Genomic DNA, 12744 nt, shown 5'->3' on the forward strand with positions numbered 1-12744 from the left:
TGCTCCCCCTGAGGTGGCTGCTCTTGCCCCCTGACCTCAGCTGCCACAATCCCCTGCAGCACTGACCCCATGTGCGGTGCAGGTCCATCAGAAACCTTCCCTGGCCGGCAGCTGAGCTTCACTCTGTTCTCTCCCACAGGAAACAGGGAGAATGCCCCCTTTCAAAGGATCATTTTAAGGAGTAGACGGAAGCATCTCAGAAGCTATCAATGCTCCAGAATATCAGTCACTACAATTGAGACTAGATGTGGTTAAGATGCCAGAGTATCCTGGGCAGGTTGCTTCCTGCTCCGGGAATGGCGCTTTCAAACTATACCAGTCCTTTCCCAAGTCACTCACAGAACCAACCTCAACTCTTATCTACACAAAAATTGTGTAGAAATTTAAATGGTATCCGAGCAGTATCTTTTATTATCTAATAATGGAAAGTGAAAGTGAAGTTGCTCAGTTGTGTCCAACTCTTTGCGACCCCATGGACTGTACCAGGCTCCTCCATCCATGGAATTTTCCAGGCACGAGTACTAGAGTGGGTTGCCATTTCCTTCTCCAGGGGATCTTCCGGACCCAGAGATAGAACCTAGGTCTCCCGCATCACAGTCAGACACTTTACCATCTGAGCCACCAGGGAATAATGGAAAGGCTAATTAAAAACCCCACCAAGCCCCAATTTCTATCCCCACCCCAAAAGGTTAACCATACAACACTGCAATAAGCAAAACTGTTTAGGGTTAAAAGTGTAATTTTATTTAGATGTTACTTGTACATAATCTATAGTAAGATATACAAACAGATAAAAATTGTTTACCAGGAGTTTTCTTTTTTTTTTAATACCACTTTAAATTCAGTGTACAACAGCATTGGTAATACTGCAAGGTGACAGACTCTTGTTTAGAAAACAAAAATTACTTGCTACTCTGGCTGATACATTCCCATGAGTCTTCAATGGATGAAAATGTATCGTGAATTTCAGCTGCAAATTATTACAAAACTTTCACAATCTAGCCACGTGGTGCTCAGAAAAGATTTCGACATTCTAAAATTTTACTGAAATGAAAATGCTAATTCTCCAACAGTATACTTTTACTGAAGAAAAACATAAGTGACCAAATCTTATGGTTTTAGGGCTAAACAACAGAAAACTGACTACATCATATGCGTGCAGTTAATGGGTGGTTCTGAGTCGTCTTCTCATCCCTCTACCTGATCCATGACATGAGAAAAAGCTTGTAAGAAATTAGACTAAACAAAAAAATAACCTTACAACATAGAGCTTACTTTAAAATGTAAAATCCATAGATAGGAAGTATGCATTTAAATGTTTTTCTCCATTTCTCTCGTAAATATTTCTTGAAAATGAAAATGGACAGTTCAAAATAGTCACTTTTTCCTTTTCGTGTGCTATCGTATTAGAAAAAGTCTGGATTTCATTTTTAGAATAAATCAGTGCTGAGAAAAATACTGCGAAAAATAATCTAAAATGGATTTTAGTCCTTTTCCATTCTCTTAGAGGCTACATAACACATCAGAGCAAAAGCGTTTTCACTGGTCAGAACATCAAGTTGAAAATAACTTGTTGATTAAACTACAGGAAGACAACCAATACTTAACAGGCTCATGAATATGTATAAAGTGCCACTAATTTTACTGTGATAAGATATAAATAGAAGAAATCCTGACACAGATAGTAGCTTTATGCATTCTCTCCATCCTGAGGACAGAAGGGACATTACAAAAAAAAGAGACAAAGAAGATTTATCAAACATAGGTTCTAGAAGGACACAGGTGCTTCTGTATCCAAAAGTAACACTAAAGACAAAATACTGTAAAGAAAGACAAAATATGACCACAACTGGTAAAAGTCCCAAGAAAATGCCAACATAGCTGGCCTCTGCACTGGAGAAAAAGAGAAATTAAAAGAGAGGAACTGAGGCGTTCATTATAACTACTCAGAGGCAACACAACGTGGTGAGGAGCACCAACAAGCATGCGCCTGAACAGCTGGTTCTAGCTGAAAAGACTCAGACAACCTGGCCTGGGCGCTTGGAAACAAGGGTCATACAGATCTGAGGCTCTTCTCGAGTTCCAGCCCAGGGGACTCAAGGCCCATCAGGCAGCCCTTACAGGATGACCGGGACCTTCCACAGCCCGTGTGTGTCCCTCAGGGACAGAGACGTGATGGTGGAGCAGCAGCTTCCTGGGGAGAACTCAGCAACCACACCCCCCACCCCCGGCAGTCAGGGTCCTGCTGACACCCTACATCCACCCAAACATCTCTGTTTTAGCCACAGATTCCTTGGTCACAACTGAGCATCACTAGGACCCGAGTTGCACACAGCAGAGAAGTCAGAACTGCTCGGGGGTAAAGTGTCTGTACATCTGTGAAGTTACACCTGAGATTAAAGCCTGGGGTGTTTTTTTCTTTCAAACAAACAGTTCACCTCCACCCAGCATTACAGAATCTAAGTTCTCATTCACAAGTTTCCTAGCAGTTTGTCTGGAACAGGAAGGCCCGCTCGGGCTCACCTGTCACCATGTGGGAAGGGACAAGGAAGGGTCGACCCTCCCCTGGGGTACTTGGTCAAGGGTGGTGTGCCGACCACCGAGTGGAAGAGGAACCCATGTGCTTCGAGGGCTGGGTCCCTAACTGGCAACAGCACCAGGGAAGGCGAAAAAGATGCGACAGTCTCCTCTCACCTAAATGAAGCTCTCAGAACTCAAGATCAGTTGGGGCCAGGTGCCACCTGGAGCCTTCTCTGTGGCTCCAAGGCCTCCACGTGGGCCCACCTGGGACGTGGTTCTGGGAGAGAGGTTGTACGGGCTCTGCTCCCAGGTCCGTGTGGGCTGGTTCCCCAGCTCCAGAGGCCGCCAAGGGTGCTGAGTGCAACCCCCGTCCCGACGACACCAAAGGAAAAAGGGCCGTTCTCCACTTTCCTTCCTACTGTGCTGCTGAAACCTCCTACAGAAACCACCAGCAAGCACTGACTCCATGAACGCCCATGAGGGATCCTGCCTGAGAAGGGCCAAGTTCACATTTCACAAGGTCAGCAGAGAAAATGAGGTTCTTCAGCAGAGCCTCCAGAGAGACAGAGGCCACCAGCCATGACAGTGCAAGCTCAGACAGCTGAGTCTCCTACTTGTCAAATCTTTCTCTTGAGAACCAACTTCTTCTGAACACATTAAAAAAAAAAAAAAAGTGGAAAACAATATCGCTTACTGATCGGAAGACACTGGTCTGTCGCACAGTCGTGAATCTCGCAGAGACCTGACAACAGGCAGCTTCACAAACACACAGCAAGTCTGCAGGATTTTCAAGATTAAGGAGCGTGAACCCAAACAGCACTAAACGCGTTTGTGGCCGAGAGAAAGAAGCAAGAGGCTGTTTTCAGGACGATGCAATAGTTACAGCATTATTTCCTCGTGTGCAGCACGGTTTGCTATGTTTAGTGGCACTTAAGTATTACACAGTAAATACTGAAAAAACCCAGAAGTTTTGGATGTGCAAAAGCAATCTCACATTATTGATACAAAAGTGGCTAAGCTACGGGATTATAATACCACTATCTGGGTGCTGGGACCACTGACATTGTCGACACGCTCCCCCCGGCCCGGCCCGGCCTGCTGGGCGCCGGTCTCAGTCGGACCAGTCGTTCTCATCGAACTCCGAGTCGTCGTCCGAGTCGCTGTACTCGACGGCGATGCGCCGGGACAGGATGGTGGCCACGTCGTTGCCCACCGGCTCGCGCTTGGCCTCCTGCTCCCGCTGTTCTTGCACCTTCTTCAGCTGAATCCCTAGAGACACGAGACGCGGCTCAGAATGCAATCCCTCCGCTCGCTCCGATTTAAACAGAGATGGACCAACAAGCCTATTAGACTTTTTTTGGCCTACTGACGCTAGCATAAAACGTTTTAGAAACTGGATGGGAAATGCTTGGGAAATAGATGTTACAGGACCAAGAAAAAAAATAAAATGTATAGGAGTCGTGACATTCCTTAAGTGATGTGTTGAAATGTAAGATAGTTACGATTCCAGCACACATCAGCACCGAGAAAGAACATTCTAGAGCAGCACAGCCCAACCAGGGAGCCACCGGCCACCAGAGGCTGTTTCAAGGTTTCCAGTGGCCCCCTGTACTGGGACAATTGTGCCAACACGAGTGTTTCCGTCATGAAGACCATACTCCTGGTCGGCCTGCAGCTCACTGGCACATCAAACTAAAAATACGAAAAGGCTAAGACGTATCCTAGATATGAAAAACTAGTCTGAAAAACTAGATCACTGACAGGAGCTCATTTTCTTTAATTTATACTTTTGACCTTAGAGTAAGATGCAGTGAAAAAAAGAAGATCCAATTAATTGATGATCGTTTTTATAATCTATTCCTAGTCAAGTAAAGCTTTCCTGAATTCTCAGTGCTTTATCACCGTGTTTACTTGGTGCTGAAAAAACACATCAGCTGTTAAAAAAAAAAAAAAAACCGAGGCTCCTGTCACCCTCTCCTAAACGCCATCTGGTGGAGGTTGGAGCTGCTGGAAACCGAGGAGGCCATGGCTGGTGGGCCGCTGTCCTGGGACGGACACTCACCCATCCGGATGGCGGCGAGGAGGTCGCTGCGGGCGTCGCTGACGGGCGGCTGCACAGCCTCCTGCCTCTTGGCTTCGGCCCCCGGAGGGGCGTGCATTGGGGAGGAGGAGAGCGAGGAGCCGGCACCTGGAGGGCCGGGCGGGGGCGGCGGGGGGCCTGGGGGCGGCGGGGCTGTGACCACAAGCCCACCGGAGGGAGGGTGGGGAGGGCCAGCGTAGGCGGATCCGGCAGAGGCCGGGAAGGGGGGCTGCAGGGGCATCTGGAGGGGGCAGACGAAAGCAGTTTGTGCGGAGGGGATCACGGGTGGGGGCGGGGGCGGTGGGGGTCCTGAGGGGCTGTAATACTCCGTGATCTGAGCCGGCAGCATCCTGTCAGAGACAGGAAGCAAAGAATCACTAGAGAGCAATGGCTGGTCCCATCCTCAGAGGGTATCCCCCACCTCGGAGACAGCACCCCCACCCCCCAAGACACTGCCCACGCTGTCATGTGAAACACTGCAGGACGCAAACAACCATGCTTTGGACCACAGGTCATCACAAGTCACTGTGATGGGATTCAAGATGGTCTGCTGACGTGCACCAAATGATAACCACTGGAAAAGGTGACGTCTGCAGAGCGCTGGACAGCTGACTGCAGCATAAAGAAGGCAGGACAAGGCATTGTTACACGGGGGCATCTCAGAAAAGGTGCTTGGAAATCTGTCTTATAAGGGTTCTGAGGCCAATCAGATTGGCAAATTCTGTATTTTACATCCCTTCCCCATAGAAATTCCCCAAAGCCCACAAAGCCCATCAGAACACCCAAAGCTTCGAAAACCCCTCCAGCCAAGAAACCTGCAGAGTTCTATTTAGCTGAGGGTTTTCCAAACCAACTGGACCACAAACTCTCTCTGCCTGACACTCAGAGCCTCAGAACACTCTGTGGGAACCCTGAGTTACAGATAACCAAATTGCAGGGACCGTCTAAGACCCTGCGGTCGGAGAGAAAACCTCTGGGGGCTGAGGGATGTACGTTTAGAGCACCACCCTCGCTGCTCCAGAGTGGAGAAAACCCTGTCCGTGGAAACATGTGTTCAATCCCCTGGGTGCCAACTGGGAGGGACTAAACTCTTGAAAGACTGAGCTTAAGCCAAAAAGACCGCTTACCAAAATACAGGCAGTGCTTAACTTAATAAGCCCTTAACATGAGGATCTTTTTTTAGGAGATGTTTGAACCTTTCCCAAAAGACACAGAACAACAGGACCTGGAGGCAGAATGACATTTGGGTGCCCAGAGGCCAGGGCTACGTGCATCCATGTCTAAGAAGTCCTGTGTTGCTTATTATCGTTGTCTCCTTTGAGATTCGGATTCTCTGGAGCATTTGGGACCCGCTCACAAAACTGGCACGTTGTCCTTTGCCAAGGCCCTGGCTTGGTCATTCAAACACAAAGATAATGTGTGTTCACGAACATAGACACAAACCTGAGGCTTATGTGTAATAAAAGGGGAGCGGCGTGACCCTGCCTTTCCTAACAGAGTTTCTCATAACGGGTGGTATCTGCACCCGCTCATTCCTGGCTGCATCCTAGCCTCCAGAGTTTGGCTCAGTGTTCAGTGTTAGTCCCTCAGTCATGTCCGACTCTTTGTGACCCCATGGACTGTAGCCCACCAGGCTCCTCTGTCTATAGACTTCCCCAGGCAAGAATACTGGAGGGGGCTGCCATTTCCTTCTCCAGGTTATTCAGTGACAATTCCTCATCACCCACCCGCAAGACCCCCATGCAATGGTGAGCCCCAGAGTGAGCCCAAGATGGGGTATTTACCCGTAGTCGGCTGGGGCCATGGGTGCGGGGGCCTGGGGGCCCTCCGTGGCCTGCGGTGGGGGTGGTGGGGGCTGCTGGGGCCTGTTCAGGGCCAGGTGCCGGGCGGAGGCTGACGGGGGCCGGAACTCGTGCTCGGGGGCCTGGGCTGCCGGCCCGTGGGACGGGGCGTCACCTGCTCCGTAGGAAGGGGTCCCAGGCTGCGGGTGCAGAGAGTGGTTGGGGGTGGCCGGGTACGAGTAATCCGTGACATCCGATGCATGGGACCTGCGGGCCAGAGCCAGGGGTGGGAGAAAGTGGCGTCAGTTAAGAAGACTTCCCCCACCCCGGCCACCAGGCATCAGCGTACATTTAAATCAGAACACGGCAAGGCACAGAAATCACACGCTTATTCCCTGTACTATCGACAAGGTCGAGGCCCACAAGAGCTTCCAAGCACAATGCAATCATGACTTTAGCGGCAAAGCTCCAGGGTTACGAGGTTTCAGAGCCACAGCTGTGAAGTGCGTTGTCAGACAGACGGACAAGCGACAGACAGCACAGCCCCCTTCACAGCATCGCAGCGGACACGTTTGTAAGACAGGAGCCTCCAAGACAGGGCGCTGAACTTGAAAACGGCATCCAAGGTGGAAGATTTCAGCGGCGATTAAACTGAGAGCGTATAACTAGACCTTAACAAATGGTAGATGAATCGGGGGGAAAAAATGAACGGCAAGAACAGAGAAAGAAGTCAAGAATGAGGTGAGTGGTAGTTTTCTTGAACAGGAGAGATGTATTTATGGCCAAAAGAGAGAGAAGGAACACAGTGCCGCAGGCAGAAGCCCTCTTGCTGCCTCCAAGGCTTGCGGGAGAGAGAAACTCTGAAAGGGTGCACGCGTCTCCGTGTTAGTTGGCAGAGTTCAGAAGAATGCTGGGACCCTGGGGGTACCGCTGGGGGCGGGAAGGGCTGGGCAGTGCCGCAGGGCGTTAGTCACCCGGGTTATGGGACGTGTGGTCAGTACAGGGCAGAGCATCCTCTCGTGACGCCGAAGCAGGGGGCCGTGGGGGCGGGGACCGGAGCAAGCGGAAGCACAAACCCGGCGGGCGTCCTGTGCTCTGCCGCGCCCCCCGCCTGCTGCAGCTTCCTCGCGTCACTCATGAACTCAATGCCCATCTTCCTTCTCTCCCACTCTTCTCTTCTGGTCCTGACTTTTCTCACACTTATTTGCTGGCTTCTGTTGGGATTCAGCTTGTGTCTCTCTCTCTGAAGGGAAGAGGCAAACACACGTCGGGTCTTTGGAATTCAGACAGCAGCTTCCCCAGGACATCACTGCACAGAAAAGTTCTCTAAATGGCAAAAGACTACTGTTTTTGGTTTTTTTTTCCTTTTCTCTTCCCTAATTTCAATATAAACATAATTTGTAACTCACTTCCTTTTTCCCTCATGTACAGTATGAACTGTACATTATGGTGTGCATATGACTGTCTTTTGAACTATGCCAACTGTTGGCAAGGGAGTTAAAAATATTTTCAGTGGGGGAAGAATCTGACCTGTTCTTAGTTTTAGCGTATTTTAAAAATGTAGATACCTGAAACTCTGGATTCCCTGATGATGGGAGCGTGGCCCCGTGTGGGTAACTGTGTCATAGCCGGGGTACAACTTTCAAATGGAAACAAACTTATCTACAGGCTACAGAGTGCTTCTGATGGGGTAAGGAGCCGGGGCTGGAAATATCATGGCACGATTCAGAGCTCTGTTCTGTAAGGTTCGGGGTGATGGAGGGCCAAATGGAGGCAATGGAGGACAAAACTGGATGGAGGACAGATGCGAGCAGGGCATGCCCAATGTCGGGAATTACAGCAGGAGAGCCTGGGGGGCAGGGCTCTGTGACGGTGGTGGGGTGGAGTGGAGAGGGGGCTGACTGGTCACTCGAGGTGTCACTGCCCCTGTTCAAGGGACACTGGTAGGCTGGACAAGAGATGAGAAGGAGGGTGACTGCTGAACAAAAAGGACCCCCCAACAGGAAGGCAGAATCAGCCCCAGGAGACATGGCACTCGTGTGAGCCCGGGCGGGTGGTCCTGAAGCTGCAGGGGCACCAGGAGTTATCTGTTAGGGGAAAGAGAATGTGGAAGAGTGAAGAAAAGATGGGACAGGAGGAAGTGTCAGCAGTGGAGACTCAGTGGGAGAAGCAAATGAAGCCCTCGGGGTTCTTCGGGAGGGCAGGGTCGAGTGGCTGCGACCCAGGGTCAGGCAGCTGCAACACCCAGAACAGGGCGAGGAAGGGGGAAGCACAGGGGCCGGGGGGCACCCTGCTTCCCGACTGATGTGGGGAGCCAGGGACAAGCATTTGATCAAGGCCCATCCTAAACGTATGCTTAGAATCAAACCATTCCTGATGATCTACAAAGAGAGTGAAAACTTATCATTAGTTTGTGTGATGAGCTGAAAATGTATTACTTACAAGAATAAAGTATATACATACCATCAAACTTAATGCTCAAATTTCCCTCAGTTACCCTGAGTACATCCATTAAAAACCACGTTTCTAAATAACACTTAAAACAGGAACGTGTGAAAGTCGCTCAGTTGCGTTTGACTGTTTGCAATCCCATGGACTGTAGCCCACCAGGCTCCTCTGTCCAAGGGATTCTCCAGCAAGAATACTGGAGTGGGTAGCCATTCCCTTCTCCAGGGGCTCTTCCCAACCCAGGGATTGGCCCAGGTCTCCCACACTGCAGGCGATTCTTTGTTCTCTGAGCTACCAGAGAAGCCCAGGAATATGAGACATTATAAAATCAAAAGGTAAATAACACAGGGCAGACTTCAATTTCATTAAGTAAAAAATATACACATGTACAGAAAAAAGACCAAAAAGAGAAATACACTAAAATACAAAAACAGTGGTTTCTCTGGTAATAAGATTATGAATAATTTTTTCCAAATATAAAAATTTAATCTTATTTTATAATAAGAAAACTGTTATACTTTCATAAAATAAAAAGTATCCAAAATAATTTAAGGGCTATAATCCATCAATTTTATACCCAGCATGGCACATCTAATCTCAGATTCCAGAATGAATATCAATTAATTCAACTGAAAGATTTTTAAAAACTCATTTTTCCATCTGTACCTATGGAAAGACTTATGTATGGATTATTACAAAGTGTACATTTTGCACGAATAAACAGTCAGAGCTTAGCTGGAGAAAACCGAGCAGCAGATATGACATCCTGGGAGCTGTCAAGTTCACATACTTCTCACCCAAAGAACTATGAGCGGAAGTGTATCTTCAGTCTTACTTTCTACAGAGATAAACTGACACAAGACTAAAACTTGAGGCTACAGCTCAGTTAAAGCTCCAGGAATTGTCAGATCATTACCTGATAACAGCTTGTACAGAAAAATCTAGACCCTGCGTCAGTCAGTGACCGGCAGCCCTTGTGGGGAAGTGTATTTATGGGAACTGTACCCACCGAGCACTAAGCATCTTCTGTACATTAGTCTGAGCTAAACACGGAGGTTAATACGCATTTCTTAAAACACAGATTTATTGCAAGGTCCAGGTTACTGCTGATGTAAGAATCCTCTATTCACGTTTTTAAATGCCGATGGAAGAGCCCACCTTTACAGAAGCAGAAATACGAAATTAACTGTAAATTACAATTACTGGTCAGTTCTTCCTGTCCAGTGAAGCCCTTTTGGGATAGATGCTGCTTAGTGACCATGTCTTTCACATCTGCAAGAAAACAGTTTTACTGAATTGCTAACAATTCTTAAATTCCTAAGAGAATTCTCCTCCTGCAATTAGAATACGTAAGATTAGCAAACTGAAAGGGGCGGGGGGAAACTTTGTTCATCCCTTTTGGAAAGGTTATCAAGAAGAACAATGAAGTTATTCCTTGATCACATCAATCGCTACCAATCATTTCAGATACCAAGTGGCAAAGGAAAAGCAAAATTCTAAGCAAAAGAGGCAGAGAAAGAATGAAATGATTATCAAAATGAAAATGCCAGTTATGGGCAGGTACTAAGCCCAAATTCAGAATCGAGGTTAAAATAGTACATCTTGATTAGTAGAATGATTAAGTGAAGTCACAGATGGAAAATGATGCAAAGTAACCCAACACCAAACAAAACTAAGGTATTATTTCAAACTCAAAACATATGCAACACTCATCTTTAGGGAAAGTTTGGAAACACACTGTGGTCCATATAAACACAAAGCCGTGCTACGCTTCCACTTACAGGGAAGCCAAGCCCCGCTCACCCTCACAACGCACGCATGCACACGCGCGCACGCACACACACACACACACATACACACACCTAGTGTCTGGGGACAAGGATCCTTCAGAAGACGCTCCGTGGTGTGCGCTCTGTGATAACCTGGTGTCAGGTCTAAGCTCTTTGTCATACGCCATCATATTCCATTCTTGGCGCCTGTTTCTGGCTTTTCTAACCTTTTTCACCTCCCGGGTTGTGCCATCTATACGCTTTTGCTCCTGACGTCCAAGGAGGAAGGCAAGCGTGCCGAGACAGAGGGAAGGAAAAGAGCAGGTTAGTGCGGTTGCCACGGCAGCAGTGAGCCTGGGGTGCAGACAGGGCGGGCCCCTTTCCATCACTCCCGGGTCGAGAACCTCCTAACACCCTCGCCCAACTCAGACCCAACCAAGAGAACAGACACTGATTTAACACCAACAAGTAAAAGTTACTGTGCTGCAGTTTCAAGAGTTGCTTACCATCATTTTTGGTCAAGAATTCTCACCTCACTAAGATTTAGCTTCTTTTCAGTGTACGATACTTCTAGATCTATTTTATACACATGAAATACCGGCCTGCTCCAGAGACATCGTTTCCCACCCTTATACTGCTCTGACTTGTTAATGTGTAATTATCTGTCACAAAATAATTTTAAGTGTTCAGTTTCAAAAGGATTATTTCAGAATATTTGAGTGAACCCTGCAACTAGCTTAACACAAACTAAAAACAAGGTTAAGAACTTACCTTCCCTCTCACTCCTGCTCCAGATCTACTTTGCCAGTAAAAATGTCTTCAATAAATAACTTGGGTTCTATGCAGGTGCTTTTTTAAAGGTGAGGACCCTACTTCCATATGTGTTTATATGTCCTTCCTGCTCCCCTCGTGAAATCTGATGATCTTCGGGAAACCGATCTATGAGCCTTTAAGTCCTACGCCCCCCTTACAGCCCCTCCACACGTGGCTCTGCAATGAACAAATCCAGGTAACAAGATGTTCACTATGGCTGGGGCACCTGCCAAGCCCGGAAGGTATGAATGGAAAACAAGAGAGGACAGGTGTCTGCCCTCATGGGGATTGCGATCTCACCCAAGCTGAACTCCCAACTGTCAATGGAAAGGAACCATTAAAAACTACATTTTAAAATTTTAAATAAATAAAGATAATGCCTAATAACAATAGCGATAATCTTCACAACTGGAGGAGTCCTGTTAGGGGCATAAACTGGTCCAGTCCTGAGAGGGTCAAGAGCAAGAGGGTGGCACCTTTCAAAATTTTAAGTCCACACTGCACTGCTGGGAACTGACCCTGAAGAAATACTTGTACCTGAGTACAGGTACCCCTCCAGTGCTGTATCAGGGACAGTTTGGAAGCAACCTAAATACTCATTAATTCATTAACTGGTAAATAGCTCATGAAGTATCCAAACTTTGGAATATAATACAACTATTAAGAAGAACAAAGTACATCTTTATTATATCATGATATGGATATGTCTGTATCTATTGTACACCTGTATTATGAATGCACAGCTGTTACCAGAGGGCAGTTATGCCTGGGAAAGGGAGACACTCACCTCCAAATTTTCTAAACACATGTGTTTACTTCAGGATGGGTTGGGCATTTTACAACTGGTGTGTACTGTCTGAATGCTTTTAAAATCAAGAGAAAGAAAAGGAGGGAGATTTCTCTGGATTCCAACATACCTCCTGCTTGAGAGTCACTGTCTTCGACTAATTAATAGCTATCACCCTTACTTTTAAGAGATGAATGCTGAGCGGGTAGGGACAAGTGTGGTGGTATCTGCCACTCTCTTTACAATGGCTCAGCCTCCAATCTACCCATCAATGCACGGCCGACACACACACACACACACATAAGCTGACTATGATGTAACACTGACCCTGACACATCTGCACCTGGCTACGCCGCCTACATGAAGACCCCAAGGCTGTCCCCAGCTCCTTTTTACACCTGGATGATCTCAGCTGCTGCTATTTAGAACGCTGCTCCATCCTGAAGCCCCACCACCTCCACGCACACACTCCGCTCAGCCAGCCTCTTCTATCTGCATCTCAGGGACAGACCTCCTCCCCTCTCCACATCCTCCCCAACGGTCACC

At 47.7% G+C, this 12744-nt stretch overlaps 1 protein-coding gene across 4 annotated transcripts in view; it reads right to left on the reverse strand.

Moving 5' to 3' along the window:
• Window positions 1-721: 721 nt before the first annotated feature.
• WASF3 (WASP family member 3) overlaps window positions 722-12744 on the reverse strand; it is an 80507-nt gene continuing 68484 nt past the window's right edge. For 3 of the 4 annotated variants that reach the window (XM_061434915.1, XM_061434914.1, XM_061434916.1), the window contains 4 exons: window positions 10692-10867; window positions 6385-6648; window positions 4583-4950; window positions 722-3789 (listed from right to left, as the gene is read on the reverse strand). In XM_061434915.1, the coding sequence (XP_061290899.1) occupies window positions 3632-3789; window positions 4583-4950; window positions 6385-6648; window positions 10692-10867 (966 nt within the window). In that variant the 3' untranslated portion in view covers window positions 722-3631. Of the gene's footprint in view, window positions 3790-4582; window positions 4951-6384; window positions 6649-7457; window positions 7625-10691; window positions 10868-12744 lie in introns of all 4 variants that reach the window. The other variant, XM_061434918.1, reaches the window with a different exon arrangement.

Source organism: Bos javanicus, chromosome 12 (genome assembly GCF_032452875.1).
Source record: "Bos javanicus breed banteng chromosome 12, ARS-OSU_banteng_1.0, whole genome shotgun sequence".
Taxonomy (NCBI): Eukaryota; Metazoa; Chordata; class Mammalia; order Artiodactyla; family Bovidae; genus Bos; species Bos javanicus.